The following is a 12,422-nucleotide window of genomic DNA, read 5'->3' as shown; positions in this document are numbered from 1 at the left end:
ACCAAATTATTTATTATTTATTTTCAGTTCTAAGTGGATCATTTGTGTTTTCTCTGAGTGATATGATGAGTACAAAATATCCCTAAAAATGACAACTAAGTGGAGAGACACAGAAAAATGACTGTGTCTCATAAGTACCCCTGGCTTTTGGAATACAAATCATTATTACACAAACACAGGAATAGCAGAGTAGGCTTACAGAGAATATTAGAAATAGATAAAAGACATACTCTATGCCGTGAAGTTCTTACAGCTAAAAGATTTACTCAAGCAAGTAGTCCTGTTGACTTCAATCCCCACACCATTGCAGTCCTCCTCTTGCTAATTCAGCTCTTAGTGTTGCTCTAAATCTCTCAAACTTCCATTTTAGCCTAAAAAAGCAACTCCTCCCCATACACTCTCTAATATCCCCCACCTCCCCCTGTGCCACTCCAGATTCTTGAATGACCCAATCTTTCTGGAGACCCACCATCAGCACCTATTTTAATGGGAACGGGTACTCAAGCACTGCAGGTGACAGCTGTAAGTAGCTGCTTCTAAAAAAAAAACAGTTAAAGCTGTTTATTTGCAAACACACATGGAAGTCTTAAGCTACTGACTGGCTTTTGTGTGGATCTATTGTATTACCACGGAGCTGTTCAGTATATACAACACTCAGTCTATGGAAGTAAAATACAAATTCACTTGGGTGCAATTTAGTGTGTCAATAACTGCACCGTTTACATCATGATCAAGTACAAAGAGTGGGTCTAATATCGCCAAGAACAGACTGTGTAAATAAGCACCTTTCATAGGAGGACGATTTATTCCTGATTCTTTCCAATTGTGACTTCGGAAAATCCTTGCAAGCCCTTCCAAACTAGCAAGGCAAAGCTAACCTTTTTGATAGCTGCTGGTAAGATATCTGAACTCGTTAAATACAAATTTAGCTGTGACCTTAACTAAACTAGAAAAACGAAGTTCCACCATGGAGAATCACAATGGCTCCTTCTATGTTGGTAGCAACATATGAACATAGGACAGTTACAGCTAAACCTTAGCTCCCAGACTGTTAACTAATATTGAACTTTTCAGAGACATTTTGCTGGGCTGGAGCAGTCAGGATTCTTCCCACCCTGGCCCAGGCAAGTGGTAGCAGCATTCAGGATGGCCAAAGACACAGCACTGGTGGATTTGCACTGACAGGCAGCACAGTGGAGGAAGTAACACTTGGGAATCCCACACTAGAGATGTAAATCCTCAGAGAGTCCTACGTTACAGCAAAGAAGATTCAAATTAGACTTCAGAAACACCTTTTTAATGGTTAAGAGAGTGAAGCACTGGGATAGATACTCAGGGAGACTGCAGAGTTTGCAACATAGAGTCTTGAAGGGTAACTTCCCTGAGGTGTGTATGTGGGTCCTGTTCTGGGCAGGAGGATGAACTACGGGTGCTTCTGAGGTCTTTTCCCGTCCTATTTCTGTGACTCTGCTCTCAAGTCTATCATCCCACCTCCAGAAAGACGGAAATGAATTTTTTGTTCCATAGATTTTTAGCGTATGCATTCACTAGTGCTAGTGACAGAAGCGAGAACAGGATGCCATGTTTACAGGCTTCCACTTCTGAGCATCGTCTCCTCCCTCCCAGCACATATGGGAGCTTTTCTCTTGAATCTGTATGGTGCTCTCCAGGCTCCTGACAGATCAACAACCATGTGTGCTGCTGCCTTTCTGCAGTACCAAAAAAGAAGATCTGAAGGCTTCGCATTTTCAACCTCTTCTTTTTAGCATATTCTCTATGTCCCTGGAATGGAAGTCCAGTGATACAACAATTCCCCTGGTTCATGTGCATGCTGGATCCTGCTTTTTCTTTAGCGGTGTACAAGAGAGTTTACTTTTAGGACACTACCTCATGATATGCTTGATAACCCAACTTCTACATGATCTAACCCTCAGTAACCTAACTTATTTTCTTCTTCAACCTATTGTAATCCCCCTTCTCCTCTTTTCAGTTTCCAAGCAAACTTTTTTTTTTTTCCAGATTTTGTGAATTTTTACTAAGTGCAGAATTTGGCTTTACACAGAAACTCTGCTGCACCCTCAGCTCTGGTATGCTTCCTAGCTCTGCACCGTGCACCACTTTACCACCTCTAGTAAGCAAATGAAACGAGGAGGGACCAGGCACTACACCTATTTCATCCTTCTGTGCCCTTTACCTTACACCTTACGTTTTCATGAGCAAACAGTTGCAAGCTGAACTCATTTTTTCCATTATTTACATCATATATACACTGATTTCTAAAGTGCAATGAGCAGTATAAGGCAACGGCACTAAGGACACAGTCTGCTTGGAGCTACCTGGTCATGCAGTGCTCTTCTCTATCCACTCAAGTATGTTAGAATTATTTAAAAATCACATGCAATGCTTCTCTAATGTTGCCCCTTCACGTAAACTATGGTCACAAACCACATGATCGAGCAAGGCAGAAATATCATTCCTACTACTAAGTGCTTTTCACTATGAAAAACTGCATGATACCGTTTTTCAGTGCTCAACCTACCTTATAACATTTTCTTATATTTGTTATTATTCAGAAGAAGATGTTTTCAGTGTCTGGAAAAATGCCATGTGTCATCTCAGACTTAAAGGAGTAAGGCAAATAAGCCACACTGGAAAAACTCCCTCTGTGATTTGCTTAAGTAGCAATTTACGTGAATAGGAAATCTGCTGCTCATTTCAGTTAGAAGAGAGCCACAGCCAAAAAAAATCCTATTATAAAGGCTGTATCATACAAAAGTGGATTAGGAATTTCCCTAAATTCTATTTACAGAAGAAAGCGCTGGATGAAGATCCAGAGGATCTCTTCCCAGTCTATGGCAAGATCTGTTTCTTACGTGAAACGTGTCTTTAAGTATTTAATCTTTCTGTAGTTATTTCCCCATCTACAAAGGGACATAACAAAACTTATTTTTCTTTATAGAGTGCTGTGAACTCTGAGAAGGACTATATTAAAAAAAATCACATTTTTATCACTATTGTTACTATTAACCTAACACAAGCAAGAATATTTGTCAAATTATGGGTTTAATGAGATACGCTTATTGAAAGTAAGGAGTGACACTGGCAGAAAAGCCCCACATACTACTTTCTAAAGTTGGTCATACTGACAAAACCAAGGCTTGTTTAATCCAGAAATGTTCCTGATAAATTCTGGAACTTCCCTACAGAGCAAAAGCTTTGCATAGTCCCTTAATAACGAGCAGAAGAGCAACCCAGGATGGACAGTACCCAGTCTAAAAGTTGATATGATTCGGGGGTCACCCATCATGAGCGTGAAAACACATCCAACACATTTTCCTCGCAGGAGCTCAGTGAGCACAGATAGCACCAACAACCTCTTCGACTAAGTATGTGAAGGAAGAAACACCCCGATTCCGATAAATCCCATCAGCAGCCCAGCTGTTCAGGAAAAGCCATCGGGAGCCCCTTCTGAAAAACAGGTGGCCAAACTCGCCATCGCCAGAAGCAATGGGGTAAGGTAGTCAGAAGGTAAGCATGGACATTAAAAACTGCTACTATAAACCGCTCCACTGTGAAATCTCGTAGATGTACAGCCTGTAATTGGTTTCATAATGCTCTGCTTGCACCACGTCGAAGAAAGTAGCTGAGAATATGTAAAACCAAGTGAGGAGATGGTGGTTTCACAGTTAAATTGCTGAATTTGGTAAGATACATGTACCTTCAGTCCCCTTAATATGTTAGCAAAGCAAATTTTTACACTTGGTGAATCAAATTGTACACAGTACACTGCCGTATCCCTCGAGCTCATTTTCTGACTAAGTTATGTTCACCACTAAATGCAGTCCAGTTTTTCATTCACGTTTGCACAGCCATAGAGCAAATATGAATTCTGGCCACACTTTGTTGGACTTTTCATGCCTAAAACCTCACTGAAATGCACAGCATGAGTGCAAGGTTTTCTACTTTTACTAATGTGTATTTTGTTGTAAAAAATATGAATCGCAATCAGAGTAGACAATATTTGGAAAAAACTGGAGTACATGATCAACACTATAGAAAAAATCCATAAGAAGCTGTAAAAGTCAAAAAAGATAACATCTTCCTAATTCTGGTAAGAGTATTTAATTATTAATCCACACAACAACAACAACAACAACAAAAATCATGAATGTCGAAGAACTTTCTACGCTGGCAAACTTTAGTTTATACTTCGTTAAAATCCCTACTTCTCACTCCTGTAACATTTTCTTTGAGAGGTTCTCAAACTACCTCATAAGATGCCCATGAAATACAGTGCTTATCTACTTCACAGATGAGAAAATCAAGCAAAGCATAATTAATTCATTTGACTAAAGTTGTAATCATCCCTAATACAGAGATCAAAGATACTCCACTGTAATTCTGGGAGTAAGGGACCAAAACAGAGAAGCGAAGTTAACCTCAGTCTCCGAATCCCATGGTAAATCAGGGATAAACCTCCTTCTTGCAGGGTGCTAAGAAACCAGTTTAAGATTAATCTATCAAATATGCCCACCTCTCGCAAGGTTGTAAGCGGAAGGATGTGCCACTAAGGTAAATGATGAGCTGCCATCCTATGATGTCGCTGGCTTTGCCACTTGCAATCAGAATGGCTAGAAAGTGGTATTTAACTGCTAACTTAAGTCTGCAGAGAGGGGACGGAGGTTGTATGAGGCAGATCTGTGATTGAGAATAAGATCATGTCACAGTGGGAAAAATCTGTTCCTTCCAAAATACTGAGCTTCTCCAATAAGCTGGAGGTTAAAAACAATGCTGAAAAATAACTGATGATTTCATCAAATCTACAGAGAACTCGAGGCTGAAATGTCTATTTTGCTTGATAAGTGAAGCAAACTAACTGAGAGGGAGTGAGTAAAATGCATTAACTACAGACGTAGTGAGAGGCTATCAGAAAACATTCTGATTTTTCAGAAAACCTTCTTTATAATCTCAAAAGTGTATGCAAGGCAGTTAGGGGGAATCTTTGGCTGGCTTCTCTTGCCAGAAACAATTGCAGATGGACAAAAAGTAAGCCCTATGGTGGGCCTGCATCATCAGCACACACAAAAACTTGTATTACCCCAAGGAAACAAGTCCACCATCCTCAGAAACCTGAGGGATGTGGTTTTGGTAGCCACTACATCCAAAGGCAGTGGTTAGATACTATGACCAAGGCATAACCAAGACTTCAATCAAATGCAATAAAATCACAGAGTAGTAAAAGTTCAGCTTTGTTCTAGGAAAAAACCCATCACTATTCGGCTTGGTATCACTAACATTCAATATAATGTTTGAAGGCTTCACAACATGCCAGATTTCTTTACTGTCAGGCATCATGTATAGTACTTCCCATCTTAAAAGCACCCACAGATGTGAAGGCATGTTGCCTGCAGGACATGCGACCAGGGAAACCCAGCAAATTGATTGCAACACCAAAAAAAGCAGTAACACTGGCCAGGTAGCAGTCCTGCAGGAACAAGCCTGGGAGCTACAGGGAATCAGAAGCTGAATATAAACCAGCAGCATCATATAATGACAGCAAAGGTACCCGGGATGTCTGAACAGCAGCAGAGCCTCTAAGGCACGGGCAGCTATCCCTCAGCTCTGTTCAGCGCTGGCAAGGCTGGTGGGCAGCGTCTTCCACAGGGACATGGCTCCACGGGAGCAAGCTCATGGTCTGAAGGACCAGCAATCGAGAAAGTATGATGTAGACTTAGGAAAAGTTTGGAGAAACTGGAGCTATCCAGTCTTTGGAGGAACTGGAGTCTGCATTTCTGCAGCAGAAGACCGAAGAGATGGAACAGAACACGAAAGACAGCCAGAAAGCTGAGGAGCAGCAGCTCTACTGAACATCTGCTGTGAACAAGATGGGAAATAGCAGGCTTAAACAGCAGCAAGGATGCTTCAGGTTAGACCTTAGGCAAAACTTTCTAGTGTAAGGGCTGATGAAGCACTGGCAGAGGGTGCTTAAATTAGAGGTGGAGACTTTTTAAGAAGATTAAACAAACATCTTGCAAGAAGAACTCGAGTACACCTGATCCTGCTTGAGGCCAGGAGGCAAGACGAGGTGACGGCCCACAGCCCCATCCAAGACTACGGAGATGCATGTTGCAGCCCTGAGCTGCTCCATGAGGCGGCGCAGAAGACACTGAAGAAGAACAGAGGTCACCCAACTGACGTAGGACCATAAAGCAGACACACGCCCAGGAGACGTCCGGGTACAATGACAAAATTCTAAGGCCACGTAAACCTCAAAACCAGAAGCTTACTGAACGTTTTTCTCACCCTTCTTTTTGATCCGCCCCCACCCCCATTTTAATATAATTCCAGGAATTTGAAATATATGTAAAAATATATCCTTACAGCTATTATCTCCATACTACAGGTTTAACAGTGAACTACAATGCCTTAAAACTCTGAAATAACCTGTCATCAGTGCCGTCCACTTGTGTATTTCATTTTTCTGCTTACTAGCCTTCCCCCCGTGCTCCTACTTTCTTATTTTCTTTCTTTATTTTTTTTTTTCTACACTATGGAATTATAGCAAAAAGCAAGATAAACAAAGATGATTAGATGAAAGCCACAAGCTGAAGTATGAGAGATTTACTTTATCCTTGGTATCAGCAGAGTTAAATACATCAGGGAGGAATGAGGTATATTGATAGCTGAAAGGTTTGTTCATTTGAGTTCACTTCTACAGCAAATTTTCTGCTAGATCCACTTTTGAGAAAGTCAGAATGTAATAAACAGAGTTATTCTCTGTAGGGTTCTTGACAAGAAAAAAAAAGAGTTATAAGTAGTATTGATTTGGGGTGAAATGGTAGAACGTGACAATCAATAGAGCTTAGTCAGATATAAGATAGAAGGAGTCACACAAGTCATGACAAGATTATTACAGGAGCCAAATCCTGATATCAGCTAAGGAAGACAGAAAGCTCTAAATGGGATCCAAAATGTAAGCTGTGGATTGCTTTATAGAAAAAAAAAAATAACCCTAAACTATTCATTTTCATTTTTTAATATACGAGAGAGTTTTTATTTCAGCATATTGTCACTGCTGTTTTTCCAAAGCTTTTGAAACAAATTCTTTCCACCTCCATAGTATTTTCATTAAATGTCATCAAAGCTCTTTTCAAATCTCTGAGAGAAGTATGATTATCCTTATTTAACAGATAATGAGAAGATAGAAAGAGATTGGGGCTGCATTTTCCAAAGCAGTCAGTAATGCTGGGTGCCTTCTGTCTGGATACACAAATCCATAAAACAAGAGTCCTACAGACACGAATTTTTCAAAAGTCCCGGGAAACCACAATTTTGGTCGATGTCAACGGCTGTTGACAAGTTCTCAAACTCTGGGTCACAGGCTGGGGATCCAAAAGCTGAGCCTTCACAGCAAGCTGTGCAAGCACAGTAAGCTCGCTCACAGATACAGCACAGCCTAAAATGGGAAGGATCCTAATTTACAGTCCTCTGTTCTAATTACAAAGCTCATTATTTTTACCACTCGAATGACTCAGGGTGAAAAAAACCCAACAACCATATATTCTACCACATGAAAGATCTGTACATTTACCAGTATTTATAGAGTACCTAACTTCCGAGCACAACCACACTGGGAAATAACAGCAATAATAACTTAGGAACAGCAATGAATATTTTTCACTGGTTATTTTAACCATGCACAATAGCTGAGTGCATTGCCTTTTCCTAGACTCTGGACTCAAAAAAAACCCCAAAAAACACTCTGGAAAGATCCTAAAATGCCTTACAAATGGAATTTGATATAGAATTAGTTACACTACCAAGGTGAAAGGCAGTGGTGTTAATAACAATCGACATCACACATGAATTTATTGCAGGCTGTGATGAAAACTACTACATTCAAGGGAGACATAAACCATATTTTGAAGAGCCTCTTGCACTAATCAGCTAAATAAATGCCGACAATCAAACTGCAGGGTATACACGGCCTCGGGGAGGAGGGGGCCTTGGAACAGTCTCATTTTTATGAATGGAGGCGTAAGAAGGGGGTTAGAGAAGGACAGGGGCTCACACAACTCCAATTGGGAGGAACGCACAGGACAGGCAGAATGGCATCGCCACGCTGAAAGGCGAGCTGGCCAGGAAACCAAGGGTAACGCAGTTGCAGGAAAAAAAGCCATTGATTTCTAAAGAGGGATTCGTAGGGACTGCAACAGTTTAAAAGCTTGTTTAGCTAGAATCACATTTGCAGTCATGGGATTTCTATCGGAAAATGGCATTATAGCCTCGAGATAGAAAATTAGGACTGAATCACATCAGGAGGAGGATGGACAAGACGACCTCTTGAGGTCCTCTTCAGCTGTATTTCTGCGAGTCTATGTCCAGCGACAGAAAACACATCTGGATCAGAGCTGCTTGGGCTTAGGCATTCAAGTTAGAAAATTTTGGCATAAGTCTTTGGCATGAAAAGAAGCCCTTGCAATTTTTATATTCGACTCTGTCTGCCATTAGTGATGCGATTCTATCATAAAATGGCTTATTCCCCCAACACAAATATATAATACCATGTCGGAGTAGAAATGTGAAGCTGCTGTCATTATCACAGCTAAGTTCATTTTACAGCAAAGCAGTTTACTTTAAGACTTTTCCAGCAATCCAAGTCTAATTATGGAATCAATTTAAAGCAATTTTGTAATTAAATGTACCTGCTGAAAATATCTCACAGGCTCAATAATTTAAAATGATAGTGTAAAAATGTAATTAAAATTAAAAAGGCCAAATAAGGCTGGGTCGCTCCTCCAGGAGGAGAGTGCTGAAGGACGTTCCAAGCGCTCCGTTTTCAGCCCCAAATCGCCTGCTTCCTCCCCAGATTTCTGCTCTCCCCAGCTGCAAGGGGATTCAGCACCAAGAGTCATCTGAGAGATGTCTGAGCGGACCGCGGTGGGGGAAAGGCTTTTTTTTTAAAGGAAAAAAAAAAAACAAAAAAACCCGCTGTTTCAAAATCATGCTGTACTTACATGGAGCTACAGCTCCCTAGCAGGGGCCGGGGTGAGGCTCCCTCCTCCCGGGGGTCCCCCCAGGCGGGTGCCGGAGGCTGCGCCGGGCGCAGGGGGAGGAAGTTTCCCCGCTCCCCCCTCCCCGGGGCCGGGGCTGCGGGGGCGGCAGGGCAAGGGGGGGGCTCGGCCCGGGTGCCGGGCGGAGGAGGGGGCCGGGGCCGGGGCCGGGGCCGGGGCCGCTCACTCACCGCCCGCCGCCGGCCCCGGGCCGAGGCTCAGCGCCAGCTGCAGCCACAGCGCCGCGGCCAGCGCCCGCCGCCGCGCCGCCGGGAGGGCACCGCCGCCGCTCGCCTGCTTCCCATGACACATCTTCTGCCCGCCAAAGGCATCCGGTTCGCCGCCGCCTGCAACGACAGAGCCGCTCCGCCTCGCCGCTGCCCGGGGCTCAGCGCCGGCTCCGCGGGTCGCCCCCGCCGCTCCCGCCGCGGCTGTCCCCGCACCGCCCCCCCTCCCCTCCGGGCCGCCCCGGGGCCCGCCCCCGCCCGCCCCGCAGCTCCCCCGGCCGTGCCCCCCCGCCCCCGCCGCCGCTGCTACCTGCGGGGCCGCCCCCCCGCCTGCTCCGGCGGGCACCTCCGCGGCTGCTGCCGCCGCCTCCGCCGCTGCGGCTCGGCAGCCTGCCGGGGCCGGGCGCGCACACACACACACGCACACACACACACGCACACAGCGGCACACGCAGGCACGGCCGGCCCTACCTGGGAGGGGGGGCAGCGGGGAGCCGCAGCGCCCACCTGCCCGGCCCGCCCGGCCGCGGAGCGGAGCGGAGCGGAGCTGAGCGCCGCCGCGGGGAGCCCTGCGCTGCGGGACCGCCGGCGCCCAGCCCGGGCAGCCCCGCCGCGGCGCGCACGCATGGCAGCCGCGGGCAGGGCTGCGGCGCCCCTCCGCGCTCCGCGGCGCGGTGTCCCGCCGGCTGGCGGCCGGGGCGGGGGGCTGCCGGCGGGGAACACGGACAGGCGGGGGGGGCGGCTCTCCCTGCCCCGCTCCGGGGGTGCCGAAGCGCTTCCACGGGCAGAGAAAGGCGAAGTTAAGGCTTGCGGTGCGGGTAGTTTCTGGTCGTTTTCACTTTAAGAGGGGGTCGGTGGTGAGGGAGCAGCTTTAAGGTGCCCTGTGCTTCATCAGGTAGGCATAACGTTAGATATGAGATAGGGTTTATTGATGCCGATGCCAGTGCCGCATCATTCACAGTTTGTGGGAGTGAGAAGGTGTATCGCAGAGTGCCGTCACCCGTCAGCTGCCGTTGGGGAAAGGCAGTACACCCAGGCCTGCCAGCTGAAGCAAATTGCCTGTTGGGAAGCAGCACTCAGCTGGATTTAGTCAATCTGTGAAATTCACTGCCACGAATCACTGAATCGGGTACCATCTCGTGGCTTAAACAGCTGCGGTATAACTCTGTGTTTCCTGATGCCATCTACAGTGCGCTGAGTTAGGGGTATTGCCCCCTTACCCTCAGCTAGGCATTGCGGGCCTTCCCTTGCTCAGAGGTAGTGTAGGGTGTCCTTTGACTGAGGAGGTTGCAGAGATGGTGTTTGTGAAGCAAATTAAGGTGCACAGCACACTTCTGGGATGCTGTGAGGGGAAGAAAACTGGGGACAAGAGAAGACACATTTGTGACAAAACAGACCTGGGCTCGATGCAAAACCATACCCAAAGATACATGGGCTTCTACTAACAGCATGTGGAAACAGCGCATCCTGATGCTTCGAAGTTAATAGTCAATATTGGTAAAAGTATACGTACAGCTGGAGTTGCTTTCAAGTGCCTCTGCTACCTGATGCTGTCTCCTCCGAGTTAAAACTTAAAGCTATTCAAGAGGGATTTTAGCTGAAATCAGTGCATCATGTATCAGTTCAAAGAGCAGTATGAGAAGCGTAGTTCTTTATCTCTTTACTCTCCCCTGGAGAAAACGGGCATCTCCTAGTGAAATACAGGTCTTCCATTAAGAAAGGAAAAGTATGTGGCCGATTTTCAGCTAAGAGAGTGTTTTATCTCTGAGATACCTTTGCTGCTCCTTTTAAACAGGAAAATTCGGAAACTATAGAGCCTTTTCACCCGAGCATCATTTCCTGACCAGGTGAGTTTTCACCTCCCCAGTCCAGCCCAAAGAGAGAGTTCAGGTTAGTAATAGCTCTCTTAAGCCGAGCAAATACAACACAGGCACAATTACATGATAGAGATGGTTCTTCTGTTGGCTGCTACAAGTGGCAGGACAGAGCAATAATGCAGCAATTCCTATTATCTGTAATAGGATGATCTTTATTTTTATGTCACCAGTTTGATAGCTTTAATTTTTGAAATCAAAATAGCAAAAGAGACTGTCCCTAGTGAGCTAGCGCTATTCCTGTTTTGCAATGATTAAAACGCAAAGTGCTGGCTGCTAGGCCTGTGTTCAATGTGGATGGGGGCATTACACCCACACACATACTGGCCTTCTGAGGAGGAAGAGACGAAGGAAATAATGTCCATCAGCGCTGATAGGTACCACTTAACCCTTGTTACTGCAGTTTTCTCCTTTCCCTACATGTGTGTGTCTGTGCTCCCGATGCCGTTCAGCCTGAGGAAGGACAACCAAGCGCTCTGGGCGTCCATCAGCCACCCCAGGCGAGTGGGAGCACCACTGCTCCAAACAGCACCAGGAAATCAACGTTCACTTGTGCAGCGGTTCTTCTTCAAAATCTTAATGAATTGTGAAAAATCACCTCTTGCCGAGCAGCATGTGGATGTAGGCTGTAAGATGGAGATGGTGGCTGAAGGGCTGGGGGCACTGGCCCCCAGGGGGTGAAGGAGTTTGGCGGGCATCCCTGTAGCCAAGAGCAGGGAAGGACTCCTGCAGCCCAGGAAAGCCCAAACTGAGTCAGGAGCAGCAAGAGGTGGGGGAGGACGGTGCCTGAGGCAAGCCTGATCACAGAGAAGCAGAGGGGAAGGAGCTGCTCCACTTCGGCTTGGACTTTGTTTCTGGAAGGGATAGATTGCCTGAAGGGCTACAACAGCTCAGTACCAGAACTGACATCTGTAATCAATTTTAGTGCATCCTCCTGAGTGGGGCCAGCGCAGTGATCGACAGGCTGGACCTAAAGCTCTGAGCTGCTGTTACACAGCACAGACTGTAAAATACAGGAGAACTTGTCCCCTGACGATCCCACCCCCCTGGTGTTTCACAGTCACAGATTTTGTGATTTTGTGCCTTCCCACACTTGGTCGCCCCTCCGCTATTTATTTTAAGCGAGTTTACAGCCATGCATCAAACCTGTAGGGACTAACCCTGAAATGCCTCCAGTGGGGATAACCAGTGCTGGCCCAGATGGGCTGGAAACAAGTCAGAGAGATGACGTGACATTTTTTTTTCTCCGTATGTCCTCACAGAGCTGT

The 12,422-nt window shown here is 45.8% G+C and overlaps 1 protein-coding gene across 1 annotated transcript in view; it reads right to left on the bottom strand.

Annotated features, from left to right (window-relative positions):
* Positions 1 to 9,860, bottom strand: part of SUSD4 (sushi domain containing 4) — a 74,290-nt gene extending 64,430 nt beyond the window's left edge. Inside the window, exons 1-2 of the mRNA XM_087777052.1 lie at positions 9,752 to 9,860; positions 9,245 to 9,400 (exon numbers count right to left, since the gene is read on the bottom strand). Of these exons, the coding sequence (XP_087633178.1) occupies positions 9,245 to 9,365 (121 nt within the window). The 5' untranslated portion in view covers positions 9,366 to 9,400; positions 9,752 to 9,860. The remainder of the gene's footprint in view (positions 1 to 9,244; positions 9,401 to 9,751) is intronic.
* Between the last annotated feature and the right edge of the window lie 2,562 nt (positions 9,861 to 12,422).

The sequence above is a fragment of the Nipponia nippon genome, unplaced genomic scaffold, assembly GCF_047370975.1.
Source record: "Nipponia nippon isolate SJK-2023a ecotype South Korea unplaced genomic scaffold, ASM4737097v1 scaffold_4, whole genome shotgun sequence".
Taxonomy (NCBI): domain Eukaryota; kingdom Metazoa; phylum Chordata; class Aves; order Pelecaniformes; family Threskiornithidae; genus Nipponia; species Nipponia nippon.
The sequence above is the reverse complement of the archived record's forward strand: the minus strand, read 5'-3'. Positions and strand labels throughout refer to the sequence as shown.